The sequence below is a fragment of the Pleurodeles waltl genome, chromosome 7 (assembly GCF_031143425.1).
Source record: "Pleurodeles waltl isolate 20211129_DDA chromosome 7, aPleWal1.hap1.20221129, whole genome shotgun sequence".
In the NCBI taxonomy this organism is placed as follows: Eukaryota; Metazoa; Chordata; class Amphibia; order Caudata; family Salamandridae; genus Pleurodeles; species Pleurodeles waltl.
Window position 1 is genome coordinate 1,524,787,395 of NC_090446.1, and position 22,004 is coordinate 1,524,809,398.

Consider the following 22,004-nt stretch of genomic DNA (forward strand, 5'->3'; position numbering starts at 1 on the left):
AGTAAAGTACACCTACTACCCCAAAAGGACACAATAGTCGTGATAGGGGGATTCTGCAAGAACCGCAAATACCAGAAAAGCACTGAAGATGGATTCCTGGGCCTGAGGACCTGCAAGGCAAGGGGACCAAGTCCAAGAGTTGTGTTAGTGTCCAGGGGGGGCAGGAGCCCAGGAAACCCCAGATAAAGGTGCAAGGAAGCTGCCTCTGGATGGAAGAAGCTTAGGATTCTGCAACAACGAAGAGAGCTAGGAACTTCTCCTTTGGATGGATGATGTTCCACGGAATGCTGGAGGTTGCAGAAGTGTTTCCATGCAGAAATACCACAAACAAGCCTTGCTAGCTGCAAGGGTCACGGTAGAGGTTTTTGGATGCTGCTGGGGACCAGGAAGGACCAGGATGCCGCCCCTTGGAGGAGGGGACAGAGGCGGTACTCAGCAACTCAGAGAGCCCCCACAGAAGCAGGCAGCACCTGCAGAAGTACTGGAGCAGGCACTTGGAAGATTTGTGAACCAGAACTGGCTAAGAGTCACAAAGGACGGTCCCACGACATCGGAGTCCAACTCAGACGGTTGAGCACTGCAGGATGGAGTGCTAGGGACCCAGGCTAGGCTGTGCACAAAGGAATCCTTGGAGGAGTGCACAGAAGCCAGAGCCGCTGCAAATCACGCAGTACACAGGTTTGCAGTCTAGCGTGGGGAGGCAAGGACTTACCTCCACCGAACTTGGACTGAAGGATTACTGGACTGTGGGAGTCACGTGGATAGAGCTCCTGTGTTCCAGGGACCACGCTCGTCAGGATGAAAGGGGACCCAGAGGACTGGTGATGCAGTCTTTTGGTGCCTGCGTTAGCAGGGGGAAGATTCCGTCGACCCACAGGAGATTTCTTCTTGGCTTCCAGTGCACGGTGAAGGCAGGTGACCCCCAGAGTATGCACCACCAGGAAACAGTCGAGAAAGCTGACAGGATTAGGCGCTACAATGTTGCTGGTAGTCGTCTTGCTACTTTGTTGCGGTTTTGCAGGCGTCCTGGAGCAGTCAGCGGTAACTCCTTGGCAGAAGTCAAAGAGGGAAGTGCAGAGGAACTCTGGTGAGCTCTTGCATTCGTTATCTGAGAAATAGCCCAGAGGAGAGACCCTAAATAGCCAGAAAAGGGGGTTTGGCTACCAAGAAAGGAGGATTGGCTACCAAGAAAGGTAAGAGCCTATCAGAGAGGGTCTCTGACGTCACCTGCTAGCACTGGCCACTCAGAGCAGTCCAGTGTGCTCCCAACACCTCTGTTTCCAAGATGGCAGAGGTCTGGGACACACTGGAGGAGCTCTGGGCACCTCCCCTGTGAGGTACTGGTCAGGGGAGCTGCCTAGACCCAAGGAGGGCAGAATCCTGTCTGAGGGGTTGGCAGCAGCTGCAGTGGAAACCCCGGAAAGGCAGTTTGGCAGTACCCAGGTTCTGTGCTAGAGACTCGGGGGATCATGGAATTGTCACTCAGGCTGCAGTGGCAGGCCTGTGTAAGAATTGTCTGAGCTCCCTATGGGTGGCAAAAGAAATGCTGCAGCCCATAGGGATCTCCTGGAACCCCAATTCCCTGGGTACCTAACTACCATACACAAGGGAATTATATGGGTGTACCAGTGTGCCAATGAGAATTGGTAAATTTAGTCACTAGCCTGCAGTGACAAATTTAGAAAGCAGAGAGAACATAACCACGGAGGTTCTGGTTAGCAGAGCCTCAGTGATACAGTTAGGCACCACACATGGAACACATACAGGGCATACACTATGAGCACTGGGGTCCTGCCTGGCAGGATCCCAGTGACACAAGGGCTAAAACAACATACATACAGTGAAAAATGGGGGTAACATGCCAGGCAAGATGGTACTTTCCTACACGCACCATCTTCAAAGCCAGCGGTATCATCCACAAAACCATCACTACCCTGCCTACCTGGCTGATAAGCTCACCAGCTCTGGTGGCTCTTGGCACATGGTCAGCTAGGACACCATCAGCCTAGAGAAGAAGTCCTAAAAGGAAGAAACAAAGCAACACTCCTTCATCTATGCACCAAGACCCTGAAACAATAACTCCTTCTCGTTAAGGATCTTTACATTACGATGTAATATCACTCCTCCTAACACATTTTGACGCTGGGTGTGATGTAGAGTTTGGCGGGCGGGATTGCGCCGCCAAAACGTTGACAGCTATCCCATCCACTATCTTACAAGTCCCATAGCCTATAATGGAACTGTAATACGACGGAAGGGATATTCATCACATCTGTGACGGAGTAACCCACTCCACCAAACTCTTTTGCCAGACCCTTTGTGGCACCTATTGAGGCAGGAAGAGGGTGGAGCTGGAAGCACTCTAGCAGGGGCAGCAAGAGGCAAACACAATGGGAGGAATGAAGCACCCTCTGCCAGTGGATGCTGAACCTCACCAGAGGGACGCTCTCGGAGGGGGGAACAGAGTGTGGTAATGCTGACACGTAGGCTAAACAAAGACCGGCCCAGTCTTACCCAAGCAACAGTGTATATTCCCTTCTGCGCCCAGCCAAACATACAGACAGGATTCACTCTCACATGTGCCAAACATACAGACAGGAAACACTCTCACATGTGCCAAACATACAGACAGGATTTACTCTCACATGTGCCAAACACACAGACAGGATTTACTCTCACATGTGCCAAGCATACAGACAGGATTTACTCTCACATGTGCCAAACATACAGACATGATACACACTCACATGTGCCAAACATACAGACAGGACTCACTCTCACATGTGCCAAACATACAGACAAGACTCACTCTCACATGTGGCAAAGATACAGACAGGATTCACTCTCACAAGTGTCAAGCATACAGGACACGACATCTTTTAAATAGGGTGGAGTGACAAACTCAGCTTAGGGGGGGCTGCAGAACCCTTTAAACAAGGGAAGCAGACGATGTCTCACCGTGATGGTGTCCGGAACGAAGGCCTGTCCCTTCCACGGCGGAGCATGGTGCCACTACTGCAAGTCTCACAAAGCCTGCGAAGAAAGAGGAGGTGGCCACTCTTTAAAGAGGGGCCCACTCTGGGTGCCTCTAGAACCAAGAGCCACCCTGGGGTCTCAAGTCTATGCAAACAGGGAGGTCCCTGAGTGAGCATGTGTGACTGCTGTGTTCACCAAAGTGAAAATAGAAAAGAAGCTCCCACTGCACAGAGGTAAATACCCCTGCAGCATGCAGCACTCTCACCAGACTCATACAGGGGGGGTCCTTTCCAAACTCCACGGCTAACCCAAACAGGTGATCCTACAACCTTCACAAACCTTGTACATTCCTTCTAATGCTCGCATATGGTGCAACAGTGTTCCTGCAATGAATGTTTATAAATCAGGGCTTTAAGTGGGATGAAAAAACTGGAGGGTCTCTCAAATGGGCGTGGCCAGTGTAATTAGGGGTGTGGCTTTTAAAACAGGTAATCGAAAAATCTGTGCTTAGCCTAGAGTGTCTCCAACTGGTATTTTGCTGCTTTTTTCTGTCATTGCATCTAGATATATAATATAACAAGTAACATTGCACCTACAACAAGCCAGGGCTATAGGCTTTGTCAGTGGTGGTTAGCTGCATAAGATAAACCAGCAACAACAATTGATTCATTGTATAAGACATTTAAAATGCTTCAGTTCTGAAATGATGAGACAGTGAAAGAAATATAACAAATCTCTTTGATGTTACATCAAAGTGATTGCAAAGTGGTTCTGCTGCAAGGTCAAGATTTTTTTTCACCCTGAGTGTGGACCAAAAATGGAGAACCCGACAGGGTCCCGTCTCAGCACCTGCTTTTTAGAAGTGCTGGTGCTGGGCACCGAAGGACCTGTCCCACTTAAAGCCCTGTTATAAATATTACCTTTACTTAAAAAAAAAATCTTACTGGTATAGTAAGCAAGAGCGAAGCCCCCGAAAAAACATTTTTCCTTTGTCCCCGAGAGTGCCCCTATCTTTGGTAACAACTTGTGGGGCCTGTGATCCCAAGGGACCCTTCAAACTACAAGCACATGCTCCTCAGGGCTACTCTTTTAATAAGTACCTGAGACCAGAGACTGAATGGGCCTCCCCACCCTGCAACGTGCAATGGGCTGAGTGAGGCCTCTTGAAACTTCTGCTCGGGCCCTGTTAGTGGCAGCTCATTCTTCCTTTTGGGGTGAACAGCTGCACACACACGAGTTGCCCATCAGTCTTTCTGTTTAAATTAAGGCCTAGGGTAGGCGAGAGCCACTGTGGGCCTCATTTACAAGGCCTGTGGTGTAAGGCAGTGCAGCAAGTGCCTTGCCGTGCCACCCTGTGCCACCAGGAATGGGCAGAAATGTGTCATATCTGCAAGATACAGTGCATTTCTGACCTCTCCCCCTGCTCTAGTGCACAAATTGGTGCCATGTGCCAATGCAGACACACTTGTACCATGGTGCAAGGGTGCCTGGTTGTGGGGTTTTTTGCAGGAAGGGACCACATCCTGCACAAAAACAATCCATGGATACATTTTCCACTTTCTATGTTTCTGCAGCACACATAGAAAGAGAGAAAACAAGGAGAAATTAAGATATTTCTCCGTGTTACGCCTCCCTGGGGGTGGTGTACAGTTTTGACTCATTCCCGGGTTCACAGGTCCTTGTAAACGGGGGCATGTGCCAAAACCCATGGGTGTTGCGTGGAAAATCCCACCGCAGCACCCATGGAATGCCCCCGATGCAGTGTAAGACAATGCAGCGACTTGCTCTGCGTTGCGTTACACCATATCTACCAGGCCATGAAAAAGCCTTGTGTGGCCTCGGAGATACGGATCTGCATCCTGCGCCTCCGGAGCGTCAAAAAAAGTGACGCATCAGCCGTGAAAAGGGCTTTTAAATAAGCCCTTTTGTCTTTAGTGAGTGCTGTGCCTTCCCTCACTCCCTTGTTGCAGGGATGTGTATGTTCATATAAAGGCATTGTTTGAACCTTTACACACACTGGCGCTATTTGATGAACTCCACAAAACTTTCCGAAACTTTGGCCCCTGTACATTACCTTAATCCTTGATTTTTTTGAGAAGGACCATCTGGGGAATGTCAAAGGTTATAGGGGGTGAGGATCCCAAAAGTGTTTAACCTCAATTCATGTAGATGAAATTTCTGTGACAACTGCAGCAAAAACGCTGGATGAATTTTCACCAAACTGGGAAGAGGGGGCTCAACTTGTCGTATTTTTGTAGTTTGGTGATATTCTGTTCAACATATTTCACAAAAAAGTCCCAAAAAGCTAGGAGTGAAATGAGTTAAAATCAGGTGCTTCCTAGATGGAGAGCCAACTGGGATTTGTGAATTCTGTCACGCAGATGTGGAACAATATAAGGATCCGACTGCATGAAGGAGCATTTTTCCTTTGCTCAATGTAGATTTGCGTATCATGTGAGGCGACCATGGGAGGATGAGAGGCACTGAAGCCTGCACCCTGGAAGGAGGAGTCTGGAAACACAGAATGGGGCAGGAGAAATGTCCCCTCAGCCCTGGGTGATGTGCAGTGGGGTTCCAGAGAGACAACTGAAATTAATTCCTGTTTTTGTCTTCAAATATGAAAATTAACCCGATGTTCCAGATTGAAACATTTCAATTCTAGGATACAGATTCAAGTGCCACAAAAACGAAATTTAATATAAATACAGTCCACTGGGGTGCGTGAAAGGCACAGTTGGTCTGTGTGGTGGAAGCAGCATCTGTGCATGGGCCAGACCCTTGCTCCACAGTCTTCCGTGCATGACCTATGACTATGCACAGCTGCAGTGTGTGGGATGGAGCCTGGCGAAGGTCTTGGCTGGAGGTGAGGTGCTGTGCACAGAGGTCACAGCTTGTACATTGAGACAGGACCTGGCTGGAGGTCAGGTGATCACAGCTTGTGTATTGAGACAGGGCCTGGCTGGAGGTCAGGTGATGTGCACAGAGGTCACAGCTTGTGCATTGAGACAGGGCCTGGCTGGAGGTCAGGTGATGTGCACAGAGGTCACAGCTTGTGCATTGAGACAGGGCCTGGCTGGAGGTCAGGTGATGTGCACAGAGGTCCCAGCTTGTGCATTGAGACAGGGCCTGGCTGGAGGTCAGGTGATGTGCACAGAGGTCCCAGCTTGTGCATTGAGACAGGACCTGACTGGAGGTCAGGTGATGTGCACAGTGGTCACAGCTTGTACACTGAGACAGGGCCTGGCTGGAGGTCAGGTGATGTGCACAGAGGTCCCAGCTTGTGCATTGAGACAGGGCCTGGCTGGAGGTCAGGTGATGTGCACAGAGGTCCCAGCTTGTGCATTGAGACAGGGCCTGGCTGGAGGTCAGGTGATGTGCACAGAGGTCCCAGCTTGTGCATTGAGACAGGACCTGGCTGGAGGTCAGGTGAGGTACACTGAGTCACAGCTTGTACACTGAGACAGGGCCTGGCTGGAGGTCAGGTGGTGTGCACAGAGGTCCAAGCTTGTATATTGAGGCAGGGCCTGGCTGGAGGTCAGGTGATGTGCACAGAGGTCCCAGCTTGTGCATTGAGACAGGGCCTGGCTGGAGGTCAGGTGATGTGCACAGAGGTCACAGCTTGTACATTGAGACAGGGCCAGGTTGCAGGGAACAGCGAATTTGGGTGGACCAGGAGCACAGGCCAGGCTCAGCCCCCAAAGACCAAGGAGCATGGTCAAAGGCTGTGCACAACCCACTTGAGTGGGATGAAGTCTGGTGCAAAGCCTTCCCAGTGGTAGGGCCTGCGTCCAGAGGTCACTGAACATGGCTGAAACCGTATGCATGTAGTCTAGTGGGATGGGGCCTGGGCTTAAGAGGCCTTCTGTACATGACTGAGGGCTGTGGCAGCTGAGTCGAGTGCAAGGCCATGACCAGAGTCAGCTGTGCAACTGAGTTAGGTGAGACAGGACTGGCAAAGGGCCGGTCAGATGACCAGTCCCTGCTCTCAGATGATGCTGCACAAGGCTGTGAGCAGCTGGCTCGGGTAGAATGGAGGCTGCCACAGGGCCTGGCCTCCAATCCCTGAAGGATGCTAGACCCACAGCTCCCTTGTAGGGGGTGGGTGACAGAGGCCGGATGCAGTATATCATGACAAAATAACTTTGTTCAAGAAACTGTATGCTACCTTCGCTTATGACAAACTAATGTTTGTTTATTTAAAAGAAAAAGTAAACAAATGTTAGTTTTTGTGTTCAAACTTAAACGTACTCACTTAAAGTGATGTGGATACAATGCAGAACTATAAAATCACTGAAATTCCCAGGTACTGTAACTTCTTGATTGATAACTCAGAGCTGCATCACCTATCAACAAAGACATCATGAATGACAAGGTACATAAAAGGATAATGTGTGATGCATTGTGGGTTCTTGAGAAGAAATGACAGGAGATGTTTGCAGAAGCCTACAACGAAATAAACACCAGACAGTGGTATCTGCAGATGGGCCTAAGAAGGGAACCCGTCTCCCCTGAGTCCAGCCCCAGCCCTCTCTCATGGCCCCCAGTATCTGCACACAGCCTTCAGCCATGCACAGTTGGTTTGGTTTGGGAGGTAACATTCTGGGGCAGTTGGATGCACGCCCTTGAGTTCTGTGCAGCTAGTACGGTTTTTGTTTTCAATAACCACTTTAATTGTGAGTCCACACTGTGCCTTTCCCTCCATATTGCTTCTGTGACTAAGTGGGAACCTGGGAATCCTTATGAGGCCCTACACCCCGCTGCAAAATCCTGGAACAGCCTCCCCATCACCTTCGGGCCTCCTCCCTCCAGGAGTTCAGAAGTGGACTCAAAACCTGGATCTTCCACTGAAGCCCCCGAACAGCCTGGACCCAGTGCCTGGACAACCTCATGGGTGAGTAGCGCGCTCTACAGGTCCTGATTGATTGATCCACCCCCCACTTTCCTGATTTTGGTACTGTCCAAGGTGTCTGCTTCTGGTGTGATCTTAAATTCTGCCATAACTGCTCTACGTCTGACAGCGGATTAACTTTGATAAACATTATACATTGATGTTAACCGAACATGGCTACGTAGGGGCCACCTTCAGCCATCTAGTCCGTTTTCACATTCTTGGTTGATTTAAATTAATTGAATAACTACTTCCCGTGGGCATCCTGGAATTGTGAAAGGGCTAAGGCTGCCAGCTCCTCCCAGATGCAGCTGTGGCACATTTGTGGCTCCACGGTCAGTGAGTACTAAATCATTTTTGATTTGCAAATAACATTGGCACTGTTTAATGAATCTGCATGAACTTTTCCCAAAAAATAAGTTGTTTTTGTTTTTCTCTGTGAAGTTCTTGTAGATTGGTAAAGGGTTCAGAAGTTATACGGGGGCACTTTTGGAAGGGTGTACATGACATTTCCAGGTTATTAGGGTCGAGTGTGTGCGAGCACTCTGGACCATGTTGTAATCTCTCTGTGGGCTTCTAACCACGCCCATGTTACGCTTGTGACTTTCATTGGTTCGTGGGCTTGCCTTTTAAAAATCGATTGATTCCATTTGTAAAAGCCATGCGTAAGTCATGCCTGTTCCTGTGTTTAGCCCTCCTCGAGAGCACCGGTAAACTGCTGAAAACATACGAGGATCTGTGTTTTCTGCTGGTTTCTGGGTACTTTATGTTTTAATTTCCTGAGCAGCGCGATCTCGCTGGAAAGTAGTTGAGCGCTTTGCATGACATCGACCCTGTTACATGGATAATTGCACTTTTGCTGGTTACATGGATAATTGCACTTTTGCCGATAAGTTTCACTGCGTGCAAACTTCTGTTTCCTTTTCTGTGTCCTTCATGCTCATGGCGACCGTCGGCTTGCATATGTGAAACTGTTTTACTTTTCATTATTAGTTTATGTGGCAAGAAGCTAGGAGTTCACAACCCGTTGCATTGGAAATGGTTATATTTTTCTATGCAGCGCAATCCAGCTGGAGCTGTGCGACCCAGTCTGGCACGTGCACAAACACGTGAGGGGACGTCATTCAGCATGTGTAGGTAATTTGCATAATGCAAAGATGTGTGACAAAGCCTTAAGGAGGTGCATTTCATATACATTACATCGTTAGGCTCACGCAGCGCTTTGCAGATGTGAAAGTGAACAGATTGCCCGGAATGTAACTATACACCATAACATTAATTTTTCCCATCATCCATTGCAAGGGTGAGAAACCCGAAAACCTCTAAAACCTGATTGGTAGCTCAGGCCGGCTCTGCTCCCGTTGCAAAGCAGTGAGTTTGCAAACTCCGTGGCACAGACCAGAGGCCCCGTGGATGGAAGGAGGGCACATTCCGGCCCCATGAGGTTCAGGGGTGCCTCGGGGGGCACAGGGTTCACAGGTCCTATATAATGGCCCTTGAGGAGCATCCGTGGGGCCGCAGAGGCCAGTGGCGGTCCGTGGGCCACCACAGGCCATGGTCACATCCAGGCTGCAAACCTAAAGAAGGTAAACAGGTTTTTGCGTGTGACGTGTCCTCAACAAAAACATTAAAATCAGTTGTAATAAATAAATAATGCGAATTTTGTCATTGATTAACATATTTACACCTTCAAAGTCTCCCGTGAAATAGCGTTTTCATCAGGGAGAGGACACTCTTTCCCTGCACCCGGATCCCCCTCAGTGCACGGCTGTGTTATCACCCCTGCTCGATGCTATCTGTACTCGACTCATGAGCCTTGAATGGATAAAAGGAGCGCGCCTTTAATGTGCCTCCCCAGTGAGCAGCAGGTAGGTCAGCACCGGGCCCCGGGGACCTCGTTAATGACCCCAGGGCCTTGGATGCAGTTCACGACCCCGAACACAGGCCTGACCACTTCCGGGGTGCTGCCCTCCTGTTCGCAACTTCCGGTGCCCCTCCAGCGGGCGCTGCTCCCGGCTGCCCCTGCTCTGTCCACCAGCCGGGGCCAAACTACACGGTTAATGCCCGCGCCCTGAGGGAGCCCAGCTGTGGGTGGACTCGGTGCATAAGACAGGGTCCTTTCTGGCCAAGAACTTCTGAGCAAGGGTTTAGCTGGACACCTCCAGCCATCCAAGAGGGTCCTTTCTGGCTAAGAACTTCTGAGCAAGGGTTTAGCTGGACACCTCCAGCCATCCAAGAGGGCCCTTTCTGGCTAAGAACTTCTGAGCAAGGGTTTAGCTGGACACCTCCAGCCACCAAAGAGGGTCCTTTCTGGCTAAGAACTTCTGAGCAAGGGTTTAGCTGGACTCCTCCAGCCATCCAAGAGGGCCCTTTCTGGCTAAGTACTTCTGAGCAAGGGTTTAACTGGACACCTCCAGCCACCAAAGAGAGTCCTTTCTGGCTAAGAACTTCTGGGACACCTCCAGCCACCAAAGAGGGTCCTTTCTGGCTAAGAACTTCTGAGCAAGGGTTTAGCTGGACACCTCCAGCCATCCAAGAGGGTCCTTTCTGGCTAAGAACTTCTGAGCAAGGGTTTAGCTGGACACCTCCAGCCATCCAAGAGGGTCCTTTCTGGCTAAGAACTTCTGGGACACCTCCAGCCATCCAAGAGGGTCCTTTCTGGCTAAGAACTTCTGAGCAAGGGTTTAGCTGGACACCTCCAGCCACTCAAGAGGGCCCTTTCTGGCTATGAACTTCTGGGACACCTCCAGCCATCCAAGAGGGTCCTTTCTGGCTAAGAACTTCTCAGCAAGGGTTTAGCTGGACACCTCCAGCCATCCAAGAGGGTCCTTTCTGGCTAAGAACTTCTGAGCAAGGGTTTAACTGGACACCTCCAGCCACTCAAGAGGGCCCTTTCTGGCTAAGAACTTCTGAGCAAGGGTTTAGCTGGACACCTCCAGCCATCCAAGAGGGTCCTTTCTGGCTAAGAACTTCTGGGACACCTCCAGCCACCCAAGAGGGTCCTTTCTGGCTAAGTACTTCTGAGCAAGGGTTTAACTGGACACCTCCAGCCACCAAAGAGAGTCCTTTCTGGCTAAGAACTTCTGAGCAAGGGTTTAACTGAACACCTCCAGCCACTCAAGAGGGCCCTTTCTGGCTAAGAACTTCTGGGACACCTCCAGCCACCAAAGAGGGTCCTTTCTGGCTAAGAACTTCTGGGACACCTCCAGCCACCAAAGAGGGTCCTTTCTGGCTAAGTACTTCTGAGCAAGGGTTTAACTGGACACCTCCAGCCACCAAAGAGGGTCCTTTCTGGCTAAGAACGTTCTCTAGTCTCTGTTATCTAATGATTACATGGTCATATTTATAACGGTAAAGAAAGCAACAGTTACTGTAATAGGTATTGTTTACAGAGATACTAATAAAAGTGTTAGTAAAATATTATTATTATTTGTAGTATTAATAGCATTAGTGTATTGGTATGAGTAAGTAATAGCATTAGTAAGATTAGTAGTATTCATGTTTGTAGTATTAGTAGTAGTAGCATTGGTATCATTATTAGTAATAGTATAATTATTAATATTAGTATTCGTAGTATCAGCATTAGTAGTATTAGTACAATAAGTATTAGTGTTAGCATTCATTTTAGTTTTCGTAGTATTAGTGGTATTAGTAGCATTAGTATTATTAGTGTTCATAGTATTAGTATTATTATTGCTACTAGTATTTGTAGTATCCGTATTAGTAATATTAGCAGTAATATAGTATTATTGGTATTAGTAGTATTAGTATTAATATTATTAGTAGTAGTAGTAGTAGTATTCGTAGTATTATTAGTACTATCGGTATTAGTGGTTATAATATTACTAGCAGTATTGGCATTATTAGCAGTATTATTAGTATTGTTACTTTTGAATTCTATTCATTGCTACTGCTGTGGCGCTGCTGTGTTGTTTTGCTCGCGAGGGCAGTAAGAGGTCACGCGCTGCCCTCTGCCCTCCCAGTAGTTACCCCGTGCGCCTTCCCTCAGTCCTCCTCACTCGCGGCGCTTTACCTCCTCCGCGGTCAGTGCGCGAGCTCTGCGGGTCACTCAAGTGTTTTTCTTTAATAGTCCGATCCCCTCGGGGTGTCTCGAGCATCGGGGTACAGTCGGGCGGGCGCCACAGCAGTCACTTCATAAAACTACCCCTCTTGCTGCTTGGAACAAGGGATATGAAATGTGGAAACGCGAACCAAGAATATTCAGATTTTTTTCAAATAAATCGATGGACTGAAATGTAAAACAAAAGCGATCGGTGGTACTTTTCATTCCAAGCGCCTAGAAGCGCCGCGACAGCGCACAGGCGCTGTACACAGCCGGGCAGGGGGAGCGGTCGTGGGAGCAGAGCTGGTCTCCTTGCCGCTGAGATCAGTCTTAACGTTGAGATCAGTCTTAACGCTGAGATCAGTCTTAAGGAGGGACCCGCTCCTCGTTTGCGATATTATCCATATTTAAAAATACACAATTTACAATGTTAGAAACCCGGGTCCGCGGGCAGCTTTGTTTATTTCCTTCAAACGCTCTAAGTCGCTTCATCCCGGAAACATCTTTCTAACGCGGCTTCCAAAGGACGGGGTTGGATGCATCGTTTATTCACACATTTCCTCCAGCAATTTAACTCGCGGTAAAGCGAATAAATGCGATTTTTTAAACAGTGTATTATATTATGCGCGAGACCATATATGTCAACAACGCAAGGGAAATACGCAGCCCGCAATGAAGGAGTTCACAGGGAAAAATAATACAGCGATATTTCGTTTTTAAAAATGAACAAATTCGAAACTACCATAATACATTTATATTTTCGAATTTTTAAAATAGAATTTCGCAGACAGTTTATGGTTAAAGAAAAGGAGTAAAAAAATATAACGAGTAAAATTCCACCTGAAATATGTTGGTTCGCTGCGGCGACGCAAACAAAACTTCACGTTTTTGGGGTACAAATTACCCGACAAAGGTGCCAGTTATTCAGCGAAAAGAAAGAGCGCAAAGTTCGTCCCAAGCAGAGCAGACGCGGATCACATCATCTGCAAACACGTCCTTGAGGAGCAAACACGAAGCCGAGAAACTGCGAGAAATCCTGAGCGCAAACACAATATCCACGAAATAACTGAAATACGCGTTCCCGTAGACAAAGAAAAAACAGAATTCAACTCTATAAAAATACACACATTATAATTAGTGCAACGGGTGCAGCGGTACCGGGACTCGGGCGCGAGTGACCACTGCAGCCAAATGATGGCTGTTTTTACTACTAAACTGGTATCTTTTTTGGATGCATCAGGGGCCGCATTAACCTAGATCCGCCGCTGTACATGACTAACAAATGCGAAAATAAAATTATTTTACGATTGGACAATTTAACCTGTTATCTTCCCATCAGCAGATTGTGTGTGTGTCCCGGCTGGAGAGGTTGGGTGGGGGGGTGTTGTAAGGGGTGACGGTGTCTTTAGGGGGTTCGGGGTTAACACAGACGCCTCGCGCGCAGGGACGGAGGGTGAATCCTACATTTGGATGACACATGCGTCCAGATCCAGTTGATGCTGGTTCCGTCGGTTTAAAGCGCTTGTTATACCCGCCCTTCTCTTCACACAACACTACAATCACTCAAAAGTGCTTCAAGCAGACACATGTCCGGCCGTGATCCGCGTGACACCCGCGTGACAAGGTATCCCCAGCCGCGTCCACAGCGCACCAAGGCCTTGATTTATACTTTTTTTGCGCTGCATTTGAGTCATTTTCTGACGAAAAAGCGGCGTAAACTTACAAAACAGTTGTATTTTGTGAGTTTGCGCCGCTTTTGCGTCAAACAATGACGCAAATGCGGCGTAAAAAAAGTATAAATAAGGGCACAAGTCCCTCGATAACCACCGGGTCTGTGTCCCCCCTCCAGCCCTGTCTGCCCCTCGCTGCTTCCGGTCAGCACAGGTGTCCCCCGATAACCAAGGACCCGGTGTGCCCCCATCTAGCCCTGCCCTTCTCCGCTGCTACAAGCTGCCAGAGGTACCCCCCAATAGCCACAGCGCCCCGGGGCTCCATGGACCCCTGAAGTCCCCCCACTGGTATATGCTGCCGCAGGCACCCAGATATCCACAGCGAACCTAGTCTCCCCAGGCCCTTGTGCTCCCAGCACCTCTTTGGTGCACTGGCACCCCTGGACATCCGGGTCCCCCCCCCCCAGGTATCTCCAGGTGTCCCGGATGTACACAGGAGTCACCTGTAGCCAGGATACATGTCCTAAAAAACAGAAGCAAGGGGACTCCCCAAGTTAGGCAGTATGCAAGTGAGAACGTGACATCACAGCTCATGACATCACAGCTCATGACATGGCACGTGGCATCACAGGAAGTGACATCACAAGTGACATCATAGCTTAACACCTCACTCATATGTTTAGCAGTTCTATCATGAGTACGTTTAAGCGCTTTCAAGATTGAACACTTGAGATTTTGTTTTGGGGTTGTGCCAGAAAAGTGATGCAACCCAACGCAAAATCTGGGCCTCGACTTATTCATCTATTTTTTAAAAACTCTGCCACAAAGAAACTGGCAACAAGGAGAAACGTGGCAGTAAATCCTTTCTACTCAATTGAGTGCGACTACATTTTAAAATATTTCTTGGGGTTGAGACACCTCCTGCAGAGATCTTCGAGTGCCCGGTGAGTCTCAGGCAACTCTGCAGCTTAACACATTTGCTGGAAATATCTGTGTTTTGTTTAGTCCCAGTTTTGAGTCAAAGTAGCATAGAGGGTTAATGCATGTCCTGCTAAGCACATCATGTGACACGCAGATGACAGATATTTATTGTATGTAGGCAGGTAAGTGGTTACTGCTTTTAACGCTGAGATCCTTTTGTTACTTGCAGTTCATAAATCATAATCCTTCTAATATTGCGCAGTGAGCTATGAAGGACACGCGACTCCTACGCCTCACTGCCCTACGTAACAGATCCTGTACATTGATTTACACATACATATGATTTATTGTCATGTAAGACGCTCTGACGCCTGGCGCTGGGATGAGTACTGCTGTAAAAGAAGTAAAGCAAAATATTGGAATTTAAATTGTTATTTGTGTAAATACTGCGACAGACCTACACAGCTGGCACTTTTACAGTGAATGCATAACTCTTATATACAGGGACAGAAAAAAGTCAAAACAATGCCTCTCTTAAGTACTTGTGAAGTAATGAAAAGCTGTGTGCCTTTGTGTCTCCTCAAGAGCACTTGCGTCGAGGTGTGAGGCTCCAGATGACTCTCAGCCAGGATACTCCAAGAAAAGGATGGCTAATGGCCCCTTAACTTTAGCCTTTGTTTTGTGCCCAGCTGGAATTTAAAATAACAAATTCCCCTCGCTGCCTGCACATTGCTGCTCCCAACAAAAGCAGACCACTTGCGGGTGCAGCTGAATGTGCCCTGGTGTCTGCAAATTGCACCGGGACAAGTTCAGTATATTTCCTGGGGCCCAATTTCTTGGCAGGTGGATGGCGTCTATCCTGTGAAAATAGTGGGTAGACACTGCCTACCCACGTGTACCACCGACTTGTGCCTTTACTGTAGCCACAGGTGCCTCACCTGTTGTGCCACAGGTTTCCCAGCTGCATCCAGCATCCTCTGGGACCCCCAGGAGACCCTTCCACTCCAGCTGTCCTTGGCTCAACCGGGTACCTGCAACTGCTTCCACTGCCTACAGCTGCCCCCGTGTACCTGCAGCAGACCCAGGTGACCCCAGCTGCCCCCGTGTACCTGCAGCAGATACAGGTGACCCCAGCTGCCCCTGTGTACCTGCAGCAGACCCAGGTGACCCCAGCTGCCCCCGTGTACCTGCAGCAGACCCAGGTGACCCCAGCTGCCCCCGTGTACCTGCAGCAGACCCAGGTGACCCCAGCTGCCCCCGTGTACCTGCAGCAGACCCAGGTGACCCCAGCTGCCCCCGTGTACCTGCAGCAGACCCAGGTGACCCCAGCTGCCCCCGTGTACCTGCAGCAGACCCAGGTGACCCCAGCTGCCCCCGTGTACCTGCAGGTGTTCAATGTGTCCAGAGCCCCCCGTGTATCTGCAGGTGCACCATGTGTCCAGAGCTGCCCCCGTGTATCTGCAGGTGCCCCATGTGCCCCGAGCCCCCCCCTGTGTATCTGCAGGTGCTCCATGTGTCCAGAGCTGCCCCTGTGTATCTGCAGGTGGACCATGTGCCCCCAGCTGCTCCTGTGTGTCTGCAGGTGCTCCATGTGTGCAGAGCTGCCCCAGTGTATCTGCAGGTGCTCCATGTGTCCAAAGCTGCCCCTGTGTATCTGCAGGTGCTCCATGCGTCCCCTGCTGCCCCTGTGTATCTGCATGTTCTCCATGTGCCCCCAGCTGTCCCTGTATAACTGCAGGTGCTCCATGTGTCCAGAGGTGCCCCGTGTATCTGCAGGTGCTCTATGTGTCCCCAGCTGCCCCTGTGTATCTGCGGGTGCCCCATGGGTCCATGGCTGCCCCTGTGTACCTGCAGGTGCACCATGTGTCCAGAGCCCCCCGTGTATCTGCAGGTGCTCCATGTGCCCAGAGCTGCCCCTGTGTATCTGCAGGTGCACCATGTGCCCCCAGCTGCTCCTGTGTGTCTGCAGATGCTCCATGTGTGCAGAGCTTCCCCAGTGTACCTGCAGGTGCTCCATGTGTCCCCAGCTGCCCCTGTGTATCTACAGGTGCTCCATGTGTGCAGAGCTGCCCCAGTGTATCTGCAGATGCTCCACGTGTCCAGAGCCCCCCCTGTGTATCTGCAGGTGCTCCATGTGTCCAGAGCTGCCCCTGTGTACCTGCAGGTGCTCAATGCGTCCCCTGCTGCCCCTGTGTATCTGCATGTTCTCCATGTGCCCCCAGCTGTCCCTGTATAACTGCAGGTGCTCCATGTGTCCAGAGGTGCCCCGTGTATCTGCAGGTGCTCTATGTGTCCCCAGCTGCCCCTGCGTATCTGCGGGTGCCCCATGGGTCCAGGGCTGCCCCTGTGTACCTGCAGGTGCTCCAGGTATCCAGAGCTGCCCCTGTGTGTCTGCAGGTGCTCCATGTGTCCCCAGCTGCCTCAGTGTACCTGCAGGTACTCCATATATCCAAAGCTGCCCCCTTGTGTCTGGAGGTGCTCCATGTATCCCCGTGTTGCCCCGTGTATCTGCAGGTGCTCCGTGTGTCCCCAGCTGCCCCCGTATACCTTCAGGTGTTCCATGTGTCCAGGGCTGCCCCAGTGCATCCGCAAGTGCTCCATTTGCCCCAGCTGTCTCCGTGTGTCTGCAGGTGCTCCGTGTGCCCCGAGCTGCCACTGTGTATATAAAGGTGCTCCGTGTGTCCCCAGCTGCCTATATGTACCTGCAGGTGCTCAGTGTGTCCAGAGCTGCCCCTGTGTACCTGCAGGTGCTCTGTGTGTCCAGAGCTGCCCCTGTGTACCTGCAGGTGCACCACCTGTCCCCAGCTGCCTATGTGTACCTTCAGGTGCTCCTTGTGTCCCCAGCTGCCCCTGTGTACCTTCAGGTGCTCCATGTGTCCCCAGCTACCCTGTGTACCTTCAGGTGCTCCATGTGTTCCCAGCTGCCCCTGTGTACCTTCAGGTGCTCCATGTGTCCCCAGCTGCCCCTGTGTACCTTCAGGTGCTCCATGTGTCTCCAGCTACCCCGTGTACCTTCAGGTGCTCCATGTGTTCCCAGCTGCCCCTGTGTACCTTCAGGTTCTCCATGTGTGCCCAGCTGCCCCTGTGTACCTTCAGGTGCTCCATGTGTCCCCAGCTGCCCCTGTGTACCTTCAGGTGCTCCATGTGTCTCCAGCTGCCCCTGTGTACCTTCAGGTGCTCCATGTGTCCCTAGCTTCCCCTGTGTACCTTCAGATGCTCCATGTGTCCCCAGCTGCCCCTGTGTGTCTGCAGGTGCTGCCTGTGTCCAGAGCTGCCCCTGTGTATATAAAGGTGCTCCATGTGTCCACAGCTACCTATGTGTACCTGCTGGGGCTCCTTGTGTCCAGAGCTGCCCCTGTGTATCTGCAGGTGCTCCTTGTGTCCAGAGCTGCCCCTGTGTACCTTCAGGTGCTCCATGTGTCCAGAGCTACCTATGTGTACCCGCAGGCGCTCCTTGTGTCCAGAGCTGCCCAATATGTACCTTCAGGTGCTCCATGTGTCCCCAGCTGCCCCTGTGTACCTTCAGGTGCTCCATGTTTCCCCAGCTGCCCCGTGTACCTTCAGGTGCTCCATGTGTTCCCAGCTGCCCCTGTGTACCTTCAGGTTCTCCATGTGTGCCCAGCTGCCCCTGTGTACCTTCAGGTGCTCCATGTGTCCCCAGCTGCCCCTGTGTACCTTCAGGTGCTCCATGTGTCTCCAGCTGCCCCTGTGTACCTTCAGGTGCTCCATGTGTCCCGAGCTTCCCCTGTGTACCTTCAGGTGCTCCATGTGTCCCCAGCTGCCCCTGTGTGTCTGCAGGTGCTGCCTGTGTCCAGAGCTGCCCCTGTGTATATAAAGGTGCTCCATGTGTCCACAGCTACCTATGTGTACCTGCTGGGGCTCCATGTGTCCAGAGCTACCTATGTGTACCCGCAGGTGCTCCTTGTGTCCAGAGCTGCCCCTGTGTACCTTCAGGTGCTCCATGTGTCCCCAGCTGCCCGTGTACCTGCAGGTGCACCATGTGTCCCCAGCTGCTCCTGTGTGTCTGCAGGTGCTCCATGTGTCCCCAGCTGCCCCTGTGTACCTTCGGGTGCTCCATGTGTCCCTAGCTGCCCCTGTGTACATATTCTCAGCTGTCCCAGAGGTCACCGGTTGACCTTATGTTCTCAGATGTCCCCAGGTGCGCCAGGTACCACACCTGCCTCGTGCGTCCTCAGCATCTCCTGGTGTCGCCCTCTGTGTCCTGTGCTGCCCAAGTGAGTCTGCTTGCCTCACGGACCCGGAGCTCGCTAGTTGCCTCTAGTGTCCCTAGAGGCCTCAGTGCTCAGTGTCCCTAGAGGCCTCAGGTGCCTCAGTGCTGAGTCTCCCTAGTGGCCTCAGATGCCTCTTGCGCTGTGTTGCTAGAGGTGTCAGGTGCCTCGAGTGGTGAGTGTCCCTATGAGCCTCAGGTGCCTCGTGTCCTCAGTGTCCCTAGATGCCTCCGGTGCCTTAGTGCTGTGTCCCTAGTGGCCTCAGGTGCTTCGTGTCCTCAGTGTCCCTAGAGGCCTCAGGTTCCTCGTGTGCTGTCTCCAGAGGCCTCAGGTGCCTCAGGGCTCAGTGTCCCTAGATGCCTCAGGGGCCTCAGTGCTCAGTGTCCCTAGAGGCCTCAGTGCTCAGTGTCCCTAGAGGCCTCAGGTGCCTCGTGAGATGAGTGTCCCTAGAGGCCTCAGGTGCCTCGTGTCCTCAATGTCCCTAGGGGCCTCAGGTGCCTCAGTGCTCAGTGTCTCTAGAGTCCTCAGTGCTCAGTGTCCCTAGATGCCTCCGGTGCCTTAGTGCTGTGTCCCTAGTGGCCTCAGGTTCCTCGTGTGCTGTCTCCAGAGGCCTCAGGGGCCTCAGTGCTCAGTGTCCCTAGAGGCCTCAGTGCTCAGTGTCCCTAAAGGTCTCAGGTGCCTCGTGAGATGAGTGTCCCTAGAGGCCTCAGGTGCCTCGTGTCCTCAATGTCCCTAGGGGCCTCAGGTGCCTCAGTGCTCAGTGTCCCTAGAGGCCTCGGTGCTCAGTGTCCCTAGAGGCCTCAGGTGCCTCACTGCTCAGTGTCCCTAGGGGCCTCAGTGGCCTCAGTGCTCAGTGTCCCTAGGGGCCTCAGTGGCCTCAGTGTCCCTAGGGGCCTCAGTGGCCTCAGTGCTCAGTGTCCCTAGGGGCCTCAGTTGCCTCAGTGCTCAGTGTCCCTAGGGGCCTCAGTTGCCTCCCGTGCTATGAGTCCTCTGGGGCCTCGGGTGCCTCCTGTACCCCCGGTGTCTCCATGAGCCAGAGGTGCCCGTGTACAGCTTCTGTCCTTAGCGGCTCAGGAGCCCCGTGTACATCTCGGGGTGTCCCGTGTACATCTCGGGGTGACCCGTGTACACATGCTCTTCCCCAGAGACCACGTTTTTCGTGTCACTTTTCTTTGTTTAACTCTTCATTCCTGCGTTTTTTAAAAACTTTTAATATACTTTATTTTCCATTCTTTGGCCCCCACTCACTGGTCACTCTTTTGTCACCCCCTCTTACACTTCCTCCTTTCCCCCGGCCCTCCTGCCTCCTCTCTCTTGGGCTCCGGTCCCTACCCACGGGGGTCTCTGTAGCTCTTCCACAGAACAAGCTCAGCGTGTCCCTTCAGTACTCAGGAGCAGCGGCTCTCACGCGCGCGCGCACGCCGTCACGCACGCACACGCCTGCCTGGAGCGGGCAGCCTATGCCTTGCGTGTCTTTCACTTGTGTCTCTCCTCTTTCTTTCTTTTTCTTCTTCTTTCTCGCCCCTTCTTGACATATACCCTCCCTCGTTTTGTTTTACTCGTCCTTCTGTTCTGTCTGGCTCCCCCTTCTCTTTCTTTTATTTCGCTCGGGTCTCTTTGCCCATTTTTCTATCCTCGCTCCCCTCCCCGTCTATTTCGTTTCCTTCTTTTTCTCTGCTTTTTATCCCTTACCAAGTCGCTCCTATTGTTGTCTTTCTCTATCTTTTGCGCTCTTTTTTGTTTTACTGTCTCTTATATCGCTCACCCCTCGTGTATTCCGCTGCTCTTGTTTCTTACTCCGCCTTCCCCCAGCGCAGCCTTCTCTCCCTCTCTTTGGGCTCTTTCCCTCCTTCGCCTCCAATCCCTTCCCACGTGTTTCTCTCTTCCCTCTTCATTCTCCCTCTTCATTCTCCCCTCCCCTCTTGTTTACACTTCTGCTTCTCGGCTTCCTTCGTCTGCCCTCCTCTCTGTGCCCTCCTCTCTGCGCCCTCCACCCGGACCTCGTTGGGTCCTCTCCCCTACCCTCATCTTTCACATACACCTCTGTGTGTTTCTGCTACCTGCAGGTGAACAAAGACAAACTCCAGCAGACAAATGCAGAACTCAACTAATGCCCCCCCCCCCCCAGCAACCTCCAACCCCCCCAGCACTCCCCAAGACCCCATCTCCCTCCAAGCCCTTGTGGGGTGCTCTCTTACACCCCTGCCTTTCAGATACACACCTGTATCTCGTCTACTCGCAGGTGACTCAAAGAAACTCCGACAGACCGTTCTGCAGCTCAACCAGCGCCCCTGTCCCGCCCCAGCTCCCTCCGAGCACCCCAGCTCCCCCGAGCCCCCCAGCTTCAGCAGTGACGAGCAGTTTGTAAATCCAAAGCCTGTACCTGGAGTCCAGAGCGCCGGCACGGAGGGGGCCAGGAGCAGGTCCGACACACAGCTGCAGTCCATGGTGTCCGGGCTCCGACCTGCGGGGGCCAGGGGGGCGGAGAGGGAGGTGCGGAGGGAGGGATAAAGACAAGGGAGGGGAGGAGGGGCATGAAGGGGAGGAGTAGAGAGGGAGGGGCGAAGGGTAGAGAGAAAAAGACGAGAGAAGGACGGGAAGACGAGAAGTGATAGGAGGGGCGGGGGGGAAGAGAAGAAGCAGAAAGCAGGAACGGAAAGTGAGAAGTGAGAAGAACGTGTGATGGTGGACGCCTCTCTCCCCCCAGCGAGGGAGAGAAGGGGGCACCGTGATAGGAGAGGGCGGAGGGCCGGGAGCGCGGGGTAATACGAGGAGGAAGAGTGTGTGGGGGGGGGGGGGGGGGGGGCAGAGAGAGGGGAGCACGTGGGTTCGAGAAAAGAGGGGCGAGAAGAGGTGGGGGGTGAAAGGGTTGGGGTAGAGCGCAGAAGAGAGGGACGAACGGGTGCGAGAGAGAGAGGTGGGAAAAGTTGTAAAAGTTCAGGAAGTTCGGAGGTAGGAGGGTGGGTTGGGTAGAAGTGAAAGCAGAGGGGGGGGGTGATGGGGGGGGGGGCAGACACGGAAACAAGAGAGAAGAGAATACAGTTAGTTATACAGAGGTGGCCTTTACACACCGGCGCGCAAAGCAGCTGGTGCGGAGGGTGCGACCTGCCTTTCTACCCCCCACCCCATGTGTTGGACCTCTTCCCCCCCTCGCAGACCCTCATCACACAGCAGCCTCCTGCCCCTGTAGCAGGAAGACACCCTCTTAGACACCCCTGTCCGCCGCAGCCTTGTTTGGGGGCGTGTGGTCATCAAAG

The 22,004-nt window shown here is 51.9% G+C and overlaps 1 protein-coding gene across 1 annotated transcript in view; it reads right to left on the reverse strand.

Moving 5' to 3' along the window:
* ERFL (ETS repressor factor like) overlaps positions 1 to 21,194 on the reverse strand; it is a 57,310-nt gene extending 36,116 nt beyond the window's left edge. The window contains exon 1 of the mRNA XM_069202087.1: positions 21,131 to 21,194. Coding sequence (XP_069058188.1) covers positions 21,131 to 21,194 — 64 coding nt within the window. The remainder of the gene's footprint in view (positions 1 to 21,130) is intronic.
* Positions 21,195 to 22,004: the final 810 nt, after the last annotated feature.